At 45.8% G+C, this 13,162-nt stretch overlaps 1 protein-coding gene across 1 annotated transcript in view; it reads left to right on the top strand.

Moving 5' to 3' along the window:
- VIPR1 (vasoactive intestinal peptide receptor 1) overlaps positions 1 to 13,162 on the top strand; it is a 99,658-nt gene that overhangs the window by 28,230 nt on the left and 58,266 nt on the right. Inside the window, exon 2 of the mRNA XM_057370875.1 lies at positions 8,856 to 8,952. Within this exon, the coding sequence (XP_057226858.1) occupies positions 8,856 to 8,952 (97 nt within the window). The remainder of the gene's footprint in view (positions 1 to 8,855; positions 8,953 to 13,162) is intronic.

Here is a 13,162-nt window from a genome sequence, read left to right on the forward strand (position 1 = left end):
GCTCTCTGAGCACCAGGGAGGTGTGTGGAGCTGTCAGAAGGGTTGGACGTGGTGGCCCTCAGCTCCCAGGGAGCCGTCAGAGCTCTGCTCAGGTGGAAGTGCTGCGTGCATTCTTTGGACAGCGTGGGCGAGTGCGTGTCATGTCCTGTTTGTCACATTTCCCTCTGTGTTTGAGCCTCTCTCGGGCTCATGGCACAACCTGTTCAACCTGTTCAGCCATGGGGAGTGGAACCAGGTTTTGAGTTTTTTCTGTTTCTCCATGCTGACCCTTCACACAGAACTCTGCAGCGGGAATGCTGATGGTTTTTTAYTACTGAGTCCTGGAATGTTTACTCCTCCAGGCCTCTTAAATCCCACCTAAAATCTGCTGCCAGGCTGCCGAGTCCTGATGAGGATGTCTCTCTTCATYGGCAGCTCGGATCTGGGATGTCCTCTATGTGCACTGGCCTTTGAAGGGTTATCAAATACGTCTTAGCAGAAAGTTGGCAAATTTGAAAGCAATTAGAAGCTTTCCTCTAGGAGATCCCTGGACAATCAGTATTCTCCAGCACATTCTGAATCAAGGATCTGTCCATGTGTCCATCCTGTGCTGGCTCAGGTCAGGATTTTTTCACTTGCTCTTGCATGGTTTCCCCATCACAGGGGAAAGGATTTCTATAAATCCTTTTTTTCCACAGCAGCAATGTTCCTTGTGGCTGTCCTAACCTCACTCTGCCTCRCACATTTCAGCAAATCACTGATCCTTTTGTTTCCCTCCCTCCCCAGCCGAAGGAGGAAAGGTGGCTTTGTCCTGCTCTTTGCCAGAGAAGCTCCGTGCTTGGAGAAGCTCCAAACCCCTGGGGCACTCTTGGCTCCCTCCTTAGTAGGAACAAAGACATTTTCCTTTGTTCCAAGGTAGAGAGCCCATCCCAGCATGTCCTTCTTCCTGAAATACACACCTGGATACTTCAGGTGATCTGTGAAGAACCATTCAGTAGAGGGCTCTGATAAAAATGCTTTCTAAACCCATGAATAATGTGCTCCAGAGCCTTGACTGAGCCACTTCTGCTCCATTTGAAAGAGGGAGCATTCCTTTTCCCCTGATGTCTGAATGAACTGAACTCATCTTGTGCCAACAGCTTTGTATTTTTTGTAGTCCCCTTCACAGGGAAGCAGCCCTTTGAGAGAGAATTCTTTGAAATGAGACCTGTTTATAGATCGTTCCAGGAACACACCTGAATTTTCACAGAAAGATTGGAATAGTGACACAAATGAGCCCTGTTAGGGCCTCTTGCTTAGAACAGAAGTGATGTGTGAATAGTAAAATCACCCTGGAATTTCTCTCAGGTTGGTTTGATAAAAAATGTGGAAGGTGTTGATAGCCAAGGTTAAAACCTCATCCCAAACTATGTTATAGAAGAGTGCTGTGGTGAGTGGATAGCGCAGGCTGCAGGAAGGATTATTTTATACTTTCCTTTTTTCATGTTCTCTCTGTTTTGTGTTCCCTTATCCTCTCCTGGCTGCTCTTTAGGATGTGATACTGACCCTAAACCTTCCCCTGTCCCAGGTTGCTCCAAGCCCTSTCCAACCTGGCCTTGGACACTTCCAGGGATGGGGCAGCCATGAATTCCCTGGGTACCCTGTGCCAGGRCCTCACCAGGGAATAATTCCTTCCTAAATATGCAATCTAAACCCATGCTCTCTCAGTTTAAGGCTGTTCTGTAACATTTCCCTCTGCTCTCCTTCCCTGAGTGCATAAAAAAAACCACCAAAAGCAGTGAGAAGGTGCAGACAGGATTTGCCTCCTCTGCAAACARCCCCAGAGCTCCAGGTGGAGCTGGTGCTTCTTCCCGCTCTGAGGGTTTCCCCTTCCAGCCTGGGGTCTGTCACTSCAGCCCTTCCTTTCCTGATGCTCTGGTTACACTGGGTTCACATACTCTTAGGGCTTTCAGTTCCCCTAAAAGTTAAAAGGAGCTGGCTATGTAACCAAAACTGTTGTTCCTCCAGCCAAACCTCTGCAGCTTTTCTGAGAACTGGAGAACATCCGGTTTGCTTTATCCAGCTCCCTGGTGAATAATGCCCAAAATCCACCTTGCAGGAGGCTTTTTGTGTGTGTGTATGTCCAGGCAGTGGGAGAGGCCCAGGGAATGACTGGGAATGTGGAGAGGAACCTCAGAGACTTTTTGTGATTTCAGCCAAGCTCTGTTTTTGTGACAGGCTCWGCACTGAGCTCCCACTTGCCAGCTCAGGGCACCTTTGGGACAACCTGACAGATTTCACTTCCCTGGKTTTGGGATCTCCCTCTGCCATATCCCCCCACTCAAAAAGCCTTCCAGCTTCCTGGGGCCATCTGAGTGGATCTGAGCTCCCTCTGGATCTCAGTGTTGTGACAGGAGGAGCTGCTGGGTGGTGACATCAGGGGTGGCTTCAGGAGGAAAATCAGACGCTGGTGGCACAGCTGGAGAGAGCTGGAGGTGCAGCAGAGGGCAGGGATGACTGTGTGGGAGCATTCTGTGGGTGCCTAGGGCAAGAAACAGAGATGAATGGCTGGAGGAACTGTCAGGAATTGGGATCTGAGGCTTTAGAGTCCCTCYGAGCCTGCACCTGGATCAAGGACCATTTTTCTGTGCAAAGCAGTGACGAGGCGGCTGCTCAGGAGGTGACTCAGGCCTGTGTGAGGACAATTCAGGATTAACAGAATACCCTGCTCATTCTGCTGAAGGCAGACACCTTTTCTGAACCAGCAGCATGCCAAAGTTGAAATATCTTGAAAATAACCCAGCCTGTGAACGAATTGGAGCTCTCACCAGTCTCTCACTCAACTTCTTTATAGGGATTCTGCCAGGAACCATCTCCACCTGCTCTTGAAGAGCACTGGGGGAGGATGGGGATGTCTGGAGGGGAATGGTTCTGTTTAGATGAGCCCAGGTCTGCAGGATTTGGCTCATTTAACTTTGGGTATCGGCAGTGTAGCCACCCATCCCTCAGCCAGACGCCTCAGGGTCCCTGGATGGAGCAGCACGAGGCAAGTTTCCTCTTACTTAGACAGAACTTTAGACAATTCCTCTTGGACAAAATTTTAGACAATTCCTTCAGTCTGGAGTGACTCATGCCCTGAAAGTGCTGGCTCCTCTCTTCAGGTGAGAAAGGATGACTAGTGTGAAGGCAGATGTAGATGTTTACATTACTGACACACAATTTTGCCCCTGGATCCCTAAATCCCGTCCCTGATCCCTGGGGGTCTGGATCTGGATTTTCCTTTGCATTTCTGCTGTTCCTGTAGCAGATCCTTTGGAGTTGAATTTCATCCAGAAGGCTTAAAGAGTTTAGTAGGCAAATTTTGGAACAGTCTTTAAGGAAAAGAACAGGCTTTCCTCAACCAGGCTTCTTACACCCACAGGTAAAGGAAATTAAAAGTAATCAATGATCAGTAGTTCAGGGAAAACTACAACAGACTTTGTTGCCCTCCAATTTATAGAGAAATCACATAGTGGAGTCCTCTTCATTCCCCCCTTTCCTGCTGCTGTCCCTATCCCTTTTGGGATAATCACTGTTGTTTTTCTCTGATTTATCCTCRGCCATGTGGGGGTTGTAGCTCTTTGCTCTGCACCCTGTCACTGCAGATCTCAGCACTGCTGCTCATGGTTGCAGCATCCCTCTGTCCCTGCAACAGCCTGGATTCAGATCCTTGGTCTGAGCTTCCCAGAGAGGAAATTCATCGTTAGCTACTCCAGCTGATAATTTAAAGAAGGGAGCAGAATGTGCTCACCCAGCCTTCAGWGCTGTCTCCTGCTCACTTGAATCCACTCAAGTGCTGCCTCTTTCTCAGTTGTGTGCCTTTGCTCCAATTCCAGGGCATCACTCCTTCCTCAAAAGCCCAAATTCAGCTCTGTTTTCCAGCAGAAGCACTTGCAAGCTTGTCCCTAAGGAGTTAAGGAGCACAGCTGCTCAGCTTCCCTTTCCCTCCGGCTCTCCAAGCCCTTTGCAAAACCTTTGGTCTCCTTGATCTTCCAACCCCTCCCACATAAATGGGACAATCAGCCCGAATGAAGGCTCCAAGCTGCTGGATTGATTTGGCCCAAAGCTTGCTCTGAACTGGGAAAAGACATCTGCTTTGCTCATCAAATGATGGATCTGTCATTGGCAGGGCTGTGTTTGGCAGAAGCACCGAGTGGAGTGGTTTGAGCAGCTGAGTGGGAATCAGGAGAGTTGGGCATCTGCCTGGACCCCTTAAAGCTGGGAAAGTCTCCCAGGGAYACATGCTGCTCCCCGTGATCCCACAGTCCCTCACTGATGGGTTATTTTATTTTTATTATTATTATTTTATTTTACTATAATTTTATTTTATTTTTAAGTTTATTCACGACGTGGGAGAGGTCACAGGAGAGCTTCCCTCTGATTAAAAACCACAGGGTTTGCAAGTCCTCCTGTGCTGCTCCCACAAAGAGCTCTTGGAGTGTTTTAAACTTGCATTAATCTCCCAGTCTATGTCTGGATTACTGATACMTAAAATTTACTTCTCCATGTTGCCTTATTTGTAACGTGGTTTTGGATTCTCACACRAAGTTCCTTCAGAAGAGGAAATAATTATAATTTTCTATAAATACTCTTTTTTTTTTTTTTTCATTTTTCCCAAGACCACCAGAGCTTTTGCAGCTTTTGACAGTCTTGTTGGAAATTGTGTCACTCATCACTATAGACATAAATCTGAGTTGATGTCTTCTTTTACTGATTCTTGTCCTTTTACACAGTATTTTTTTGGCTCACTCAGAGCCAAAAAACTCAGAGCACTTTTAGGAATAAAGCTGTGTTTTCCTGAGGATGCTTAAGGGGAAAAAAAACACAAAAGAAACTGAAAATTTAGTTTTAAAACAGAGCTGCATGAAGGTATGGAAGAAGGCAAAGCCAGGACTGTTGTGTTAGAAGTTCCTCCAGTCCTGTGTTCCTACAAAAAAWGACTGTGGAGGAAAGCCAGAAGGATCTCCTTCGGGTGATGCTTGAAATGAGACCTGCCTGCCAAAATCTTTCATTTCCTTTGTGGTTCAGGTGAGGAAAGGTTAAGAAACCTCATCTCCACCTCGAGCAGTGACTGGAGTCAAGTCACAGGAACTCTGGGGAGCAATGGTGCTCTTGTCTTGAAATGAARCTGCATTCCTGTTTTGACAGAAGCTGCGGGAAGGTGGGCATGGTGAGAAATGGTCACCCAGAGAACCACAATCACCCCATGTCCATTTCCACAGAGCTGAACAGAAATGGGTGAGGGATGGGATTTCATCCTCTGAAGGCTTTTCAGTCCTACTCCTCCTTTTTTTGACTCCTGTTATTTATGGTCATCCCATCCATTTCCTTCTCTSCTGGAGTCTCCACACAGTGAGCTCCAGGTGACCCCAGGAAATGCTCTGGGATCAGAAGAAAGGGCCCTATTGAGGCTCACAGCCCTTCCTCTTGGCCCTGCTGAATCCCACCTGTCTCTGTGTCCCATGGTTATTCTGGSTCTGCTGGTGGCAGACAGCAGAGATGAGATGAAAAATCTCCTTCAGTCTGTGACAACCCTTGGAATTGTATTTCATTTTAGAGTGTACACAAGGGCTTTATTTGCAGCAGCAGGCTGCACAGTAATCCCCTAACAATCCCTGGGATCCATAGGGAAGGAAAACTCTCATTAATAAAGACTCCAGTTACAACTCCTCGATGTGTGAGAGCTGCTGCAAAATTCAGAGCTGCAGGAAATCACATCCAGAGAAACATTCCCTTCATCTTTCTGCTCAGAGCATGAGCAGGAAGCCCTGTGACAAACCCACCACACCTTTACACTGTGTTTTGGGCATGCAGTAAGGGCTGGTTCCAAGTTTCATCTTCACCCATAAGGGATATCCCTGAGAAACTGGATTACAGTTCTCCATCTGATGTTAACATGGGCTAACCAAAGCTTGTCATGCTTTTGCTTTGTATTTACTTTTTGGATGGGGAAAGTGAATTAATGTTCTCCCTAGCCCCTTGTCTGTGTGGTCAGTTGCCCACTGCAGTGAAAGAGGCCAAAACCCCAAATCCCCACCTTCTCCATAGGAAAAAATCCAAACGAAACAATGCAACATAGAAAAAAAAAACCCAAAAAACCTAGAAATGGAGAATTAGTAAAGTGASTTTATATCAAACTGTCTGTAAAGTCCTAGTTCAACTTTTTGAGGAGGAATAGGCCAAGAAAAGATGATTATTGAGCCCCTCATCTAGGGAATATCCCCTCTGACGGGCAGCACTCACAGCTCTTGAGGGCTCTTTCCAGCCCCTGAGCATTTTCTCACCCGGGAGGGGAATTAAAGCAGCTAAATTTGTTGTTTTGCTCACCAGATGCCCTGATGACCCGCCAACAAAAAAAAAGACACACTTTCTATTTCCCARTGATGYCCAARCCTGGTATTTTTARACTATTCTTTATTCTACCTGCCTCTGCTGTGTCAGTGACAGCTGTGCAATGTGAGGGTTATTGCTCTTATCACTGAAGGAGGGCTGCTCTGACACAGTTATTTATTTACTTTTTCAGTTAACGTGCAAAAGGAGCCATAAAYTCCAAGTCCTCCTGGAGAATCTGTTTGTTGACCTTGATTGAGTTAAAGGCCCAAATTCACACATCACTGACCTTCTCCAGCCAAGTGAGGGTGTTTAGGTTTGAACCTCTCCAGCCATGGGCAGTGGGGTGGGATGAAAGCCTTCAGARCTGGTGTTTGCTGGTGGATGGGAAGGGATGGTTTAAAATTGGGTCAAACTCAACACTGAGCTCTGACTCAGCTGAAATTGCGGCTGATTGTGTCCCACTGGCAGAGGAGGCAAGCTACATCCCACTCTTTGTTTGCAGAATCATAAAATCATTAAGGYTGGAAGAGATCCCTGAGATCCWCAAGTGGAGTCATTACCCCAGCACTGCCATAAATATGTTKTCTCTTGGATTGYATGAAAAAAAAATTAAAAATATGAGATTTTAACAATTATGTGCATGAGCAAGTTTACTTGAGCCTGTCACAAGCCCGCTTTTCAGAGCAGAGCTTTTCAGAGCATTTCTTTTGAAAAGGTGATAAAAAAAGTTACCCAAAAGTAAATATTGAGGGCCTTTGTGATAAATATGCAATCAGCCAATTTAGGCATGAGTTTTTAGGGAGGGAAGAAGTGGCAGTGAAGTACTTGCTAATGGGCTTGGTTTAAAATCTGCTGCCTAAAAAATATTAAGATATATTGTAGAAKTACAGGGCGCCTTGCCAGCCCTGATCAAAGCTAAAGTCGTATGAATTAATTTATAAAGTGAAAGCCAGAGGTATTTATAGATGTGAGATGMATTTGGCAAAAGTTTAAGTCCAGAGAGTTAGAACTTCCCTTTGAAAAAGTCAGAATGTTTGGAAAACATTTCAATCTTTATTTCTCCAGCAAGTGTTCTGCAAATCTCTCATGCTTCCCTTCGTGCCTTTTTGAGGTTAAAATAAAAAGGCAAGAAGCACTGTAAATCAAAACAAAAYGAATCTGTGGCATTTTAGATGAGCCAAGATGAAATTTCTTGGGAAATTTCCCTCTGGGAAAGAGAAACATTTGAGAATGAAGACAATTCCAAATGATTCCCTTCTTCTTGTGTTTGTTTTTTTATTTATTTTTAATTTGACTAGAAAACCACATAATTAATTGTTTAGACACTACTAACCAAAGCCCATTCCCAACCTGAAGGAAATTACAATCTGAACCAGGCAGAGTATGAAACAGGGAAAAGAGTAGGACAGGTTAATAGGAAATGGTGTGATAAATGTAATGTGCTAAATTATTTTATAATTTAATCCAAATTTACTTCAAACAATTGTACCTTTAAAGGATTTCTGGACTTTTTATCTTAAAACCTTCACTAGCAAATATATGGTTAGAGCACACTGATGTTTTTTCCTGCATCACATTTGTCAGTGACAGTATAAACTCAAGCCAAGCCTTGGCTATCCTGACATCATTTCCTCACTCCACCTTGTTGCAGCTGGATTTCTGAAAAGTTTTCTCCCTGTTGAATGCTCTTTCCAGTCCCTTTAAAAGAGATGGGTTTGGTGCAGCCTCAGTTTCTTTCCATAGCGATGGTCAAAGTGTCCCCTCTAAGCTGAGAGTGCGTGGGTGACAAGGGGACACTGAGATATGTGTGAGCTCCCAGTTCCTTTATTGGAGTAAAAATCATCATTAATTTCAGATTAAATCACACTTTATGATTGARGAAATTGAGGAAATTGAGGAAATTCAGGAATTCCACGTTACGAGGAGTCCACGATTAATTACCTGAACATTTATGGCCACTGTTGTATTACAAACACAATATAATTAGGCCTGACTGAGGAGAAGCCACTTGAGGGGAAAAACTCTTGTCACTGGGAATTTCCTGCTTTTCAGCCCCTTGATCTCCTAATCTGCATCAGAKATTCCGTTCGTATTTGATTTGGGTTTTGTTGTGCTTTGAATTAGCGTGAGAGCCAGGAGTCAGGGAATAAACCATGAAGCACAGATCCCACTGCTCCTGGCATGAATATTCAAGCTGCCGTCTCCCTGCCCTACATAGCTGGTGGTGCTGGTTAGCCAGGCAGGCTTTCCAGAGCATAAAGCAGCAGATTTGCTCCTGATCATCAGGGAAAAAAAATAGGTTTTGGTTCTTTTTTTTCCTGAGGAAATGGAGGGAAATGCTGATTTTTCAGTGGGCTCTGGTTGCTCTCCCTTTTCTCGAGTGAATGTAAAATAAGGCTGGGTGCACATCACCCATGGGCAGTGCCCTGGAGAGCTCCAGCTCGTTCCACCAGGCCCTAAATCTCCAGGAATGGCTCCCTGAGGGTGGGCTTGGCTCACTGTGTCCTTCTGTGCCCTCCCTGCAGGCGTCCAGCACGCGGCCGGAGTGCAGCATCATGCAGGAGATCGAGGAGGAGCGCAGCCAGTGCTTGGCAGAGCTGACCTGGGACAACCAGACCTCAGGTAGGGCAACGCTCCCTTCCCTCCCTGGCAGCAAATCCAYGTCTCCCAGCCTCACACCTGCCTGGCCCAGGCTGTTTCCCAGCCCTCCTGCTGCTGCAGCAGGGATTCCCTCAGCTGATGGTCTTCAAGAGGGAGGGGAATTGGTGCTTCCAAAACACAGTTCCATCAGCCAAGGGTTCCAGCAGCTCTCTGGGGTTCCCTTGCARCCTTTCCCAGCTGGGAAAGCTGAACTGACGTGTCTCTGTGGGCTTAAATTCAGTTGTCCACCTCTCTGAACTGGAGTTTTTCCAATTTTCCCTTGGGAACTGAAAGCCTGAACTTCTCTCAGGAGATGGAGAGCCTCCTCTTGGAATTCTCTTGGAATGCTTTGAGGGAAGTTATTGTGACCTTCTCCTTTCATTGCACTGCCCTCCCAACCCCATGCCAAAACTGGTCCTGTCCTGGTGGTGAAGCACAGGATGCCCCAAAGCTGAGAAGAATCTCTGGAGTTGGGACAGTCAGCTGAGATCTTCTCCTGATCTCCTCATTCCCACTGGGAACTCCTGGAAGGGTCTCCAGGCTCCTTAACCCACTCCTTGCTTCTATGATCAGGAACAGAGGAAGGTTTTGGTGCTGTCCCATGCCATGCCATGCCATGCCATGCCATGCCATGCCATGCCATGCCATGCCATGCCATGCCATCCCATCCCATCCCATCCCACCCCATCTTGTCCTGCAGCAGAGCTGTCAAAACCCCAAAACAGGTTTGGGACAAGTTAAGGCATCCAGCTGGATTTGTTTCCCTCCAACTGTTGCCTAAAAATCAGGCWCACCTGAAACAGAGGCCAGACAAACTTAAGAGAATGAGAAYAGACAACTTTAATCCAGGCCTAACAGGCCCCCTGGTACATCAGGGCAGACAAAGCTCCTGAGGCTACACCCAAAATGGACMCYGAGTCACGAGATCTTCACCTTTTATAAGTTCCATCTCATTAACATATTGGGCCCCAATTCCCCAGTGACACCTTCAGGTGATGATGTCAACCACCCCAAACTTGCTCCATCCAATTCTCTGTTGTTTCCATATTTTGGGGCTCTGAGGCAGCGAGGTGTCCTTGGATTCAGGCTCAAAGAGGAATTGTTTTCTCTAAAGATGGGAGAACGGTAGTTTTTAGTGCTATAATAGAGAAGTATAAGAATACAGATTCATGAAAATACAGAAAGTAAAAATCCTAAGGCATCACAACGCTTCTCAAGTCACCAGTCCCATCTCTGTGCCAGTAAAAGGTGTGCAGAGACTGCCATGATCCAAAACAAAGGGATCATTTCGCTGGAGAAAGTGGCGGAAAAATCCTACTTGGGGTTTGTCTCCCTCCTCCCGAAAGAGGGAAAAGTGGGAAAGGATGCCTCCTCATCCTCTCCCCCTTGGTGCTGTTTGCAGCCAGGCTACTGCCTGAAGGACTGTCCTGATGGAACAGAATCCTGGGACAARCTGATCCCAGGGGGAGCTCCACTGGATGCCAGGAAGGCTTTTGGCCCYGGCTTTTATCTGCTGAGAGAGGGTTTCCTTTGATTTGGAAGCTGTTTCAAGTGTCCCTGCACAGTTAAATGGAGTCGTTTGAAGAAATGTTCTTCTGGAATCCAGTAAAAGGAAAGCTCAGGGTGGATAAAAACACTCATCTGAAAGCCAGCTAAATGYTTCATTTCGTTTTCATGGATATTTAAAGAATTTCAATTAAGTACAGTACATTAGAAGGAGAAGAATAAATAGTTGAAGTGATGATATGTTTTTCTGCTTTTTGAGGATGATTTTTCTCATTGGAAAATGTAATCCAAAACAGCTTTTTTTCCCCCCTCTAACAACAGAATTAAACCACTGAAAACGTTTTTTTCCAATTCTGAAGTAAAGATGCACAGCCCTCTTACAAGCCATTAATGCCCAAATTTTAGCAAGTATATAGAAATATTTTTGAGGCTTCTTTCATGATGGAAAACTGAAATGGGCTGGGATAAATCTACATTTCCACCAGTTGCTGCTCATGAGTAGGACTGGTTCAGAAATGGCAGCTGTGAGCACTATAAAATGGTTTTGTCCATGGAGAAAGTACTGGAACTCARGTGACAGGACAAGGGAAATGRCTTCAAACTGAAGGAGAGTGCTTTAGGTGAGATATTGGGAAGAAATTCTTGGCTRTGAGGGGGAGGACACCCTGGCACAGTTGCTCAGAGCAGCTGTGGCTGCCCCTGGATCCCTGGAAGTGCCCAAGGCCAGRTTGGATGGGGCTTGGAGMACCCTGGGATAGAGGAAGGAGATGATTTTAAGGTCCCTTCCTTTGTGGAAAGCAGCTGTCACCCATTTACCCCAAAACATCAGCAATTATTTAAGACCTCAATACCTGACTTTATTTTCTAGACTCTCCTCTTCCCTGGAACCAAAAGAAAAAAAAAAAATCCCTGAAGTGCTGGCTTTTAAATGGATGGCTGTGGGTGGATCAGTTTTTGGAGAAGTCTGTTTTGTAARCGGTGTGGACAGATAATTTCCAAGTGCATACATAGGAGGTGTTTCCYCTTTGGAATGTTCACAGCTTGTGAGCACAAGTAGGTCAAAGAAATTGTTTTTCTGGAGTGGGGCTCCATAACTCAATAAATAAAGCTGAGCTGTAAAATCAAACTTTGAACTTTGACGGYTGGGGGTGAGGGGGAAGTTTGTGGAGAAATCTCATGCAGGCGATGATATGAGATCAGATGAAGGTGATGACTTTTTAATCTGAGTGTTGCTGGGGAAAAAAAAAATCCTACTTAAACTCCATCCCCAGAACAGGAGGATGGAAAGCAATCGAGGTTCCCTGTGATCTGCAGTGCAAAACTTTGATTTATGGCCAGGTAGCTGTGTTGCCTTGTGCACTTTCCACGCCTTTTCAGCAAAAAGATAATTGCTTGAGGTTTAACAAAGGATTCGTTATCCTTTCTAATTAAATGAGTGGGAATAAACACGATGTTTGGGTACATTTCAGAAAGAAAGCTTTGTTTGGGAGCCATTATCAATCTTATTGATCAGAGGGGTTTAATCACAGCTGTAATTGGATGTGTCAGACAGATTAGTCACTGGTAAGAGCATTTGATGGTGGTGCTGAGGGTGATCACTGGCTAAGGAGGTGGATTCCCATTGATAAACAAAAATATCCTTCTTAATCCTCTTCTGTCTTCAAACACCCCCTTCAAACCTGACAGGGGCTGAACTCGCATGAAATCCAGCCTTTCGTTGCAGATTAAATTTTTTCCACTCCTGGAAGTGCCTAAGGCCAGGCTGGACAGGGCTTGGAGCAACCTGGGATGGTGGAAGCTGTGCCTGCCCACGGAATGAGACGATCCATGAGAACCCCACTATTCCCCTTTAGGAGTGTAATTCAGTATCTGTGGAGTTACCCACTTTTGAGGAGATTTGACAGCTGAACTTGATAATTTTCAAGGTCTCTTCTCACCCCCAACAAGAAGAAGTTTGTTTTCCAGCAGAGGAAAGGCTGCAGAGGCCATATCCAGGGAGAAATCCTCAGGGAAAAGCTGTTTAAGCCAGGAGTGTGTGCACAGGAGAACCAAACCGCTGCCAGGTCAAAGTTGGGGCTTTTAAGGAGATTTGTAGCCATCAGAGGACACCCAGCAGCCTCTCTGCAGGAAGGAGAGTGTTGTGGGCTTCGTGGAAGAGGGTGCCTGGTTTCTGGAAGGGTTTGTGGGACGTGTTGGAGCACAGGGCTGGATTTGGGGAGCAGGACTGGCCTTGCACTGCTCTGCCCTGCTGGTTTATAACTCTGTGCTGAAATACCTAACAAAGATATCAAAAGACAAATGTGATTCAATACAGGAGGGGATTCTTTACCAYTAAATTCAAGAATACATAGGCTGAGACTGGTTTTAAGTGGGCAAACAGCCATGACATTTGGGAATGACTTCTGGTGAGGGATTTTTGCTGTTTTTTGGGTATTTCCAATATGTTCTGGCCAGCAGCAGGCATCTCCTTCAGGATGGGATGAATCYCACTCATATTGTTTTGCCTGTTGGCAAAATCTTTGTTTACAATGAGGAGATTCTTAGTGAAGAGAATTCCTATAGCTCAGGTGTGTAGGAAAAAACCACATCCACGGATGGTCCCTGTCCTGGTGTTTGTAAATCCGAGGGGACTCGGCCAAATCAGGGGAAATCCCAGCTCCATCACTAGAAATGATGGATCTGTTTG

Source organism: Malurus melanocephalus, unplaced genomic scaffold (genome assembly GCF_030028575.1).
Source record: "Malurus melanocephalus ecotype Western Australia unplaced genomic scaffold, MMel_1.1 scaffold_135, whole genome shotgun sequence".
In the NCBI taxonomy this organism is placed as follows: domain Eukaryota; kingdom Metazoa; phylum Chordata; class Aves; order Passeriformes; family Maluridae; genus Malurus; species Malurus melanocephalus.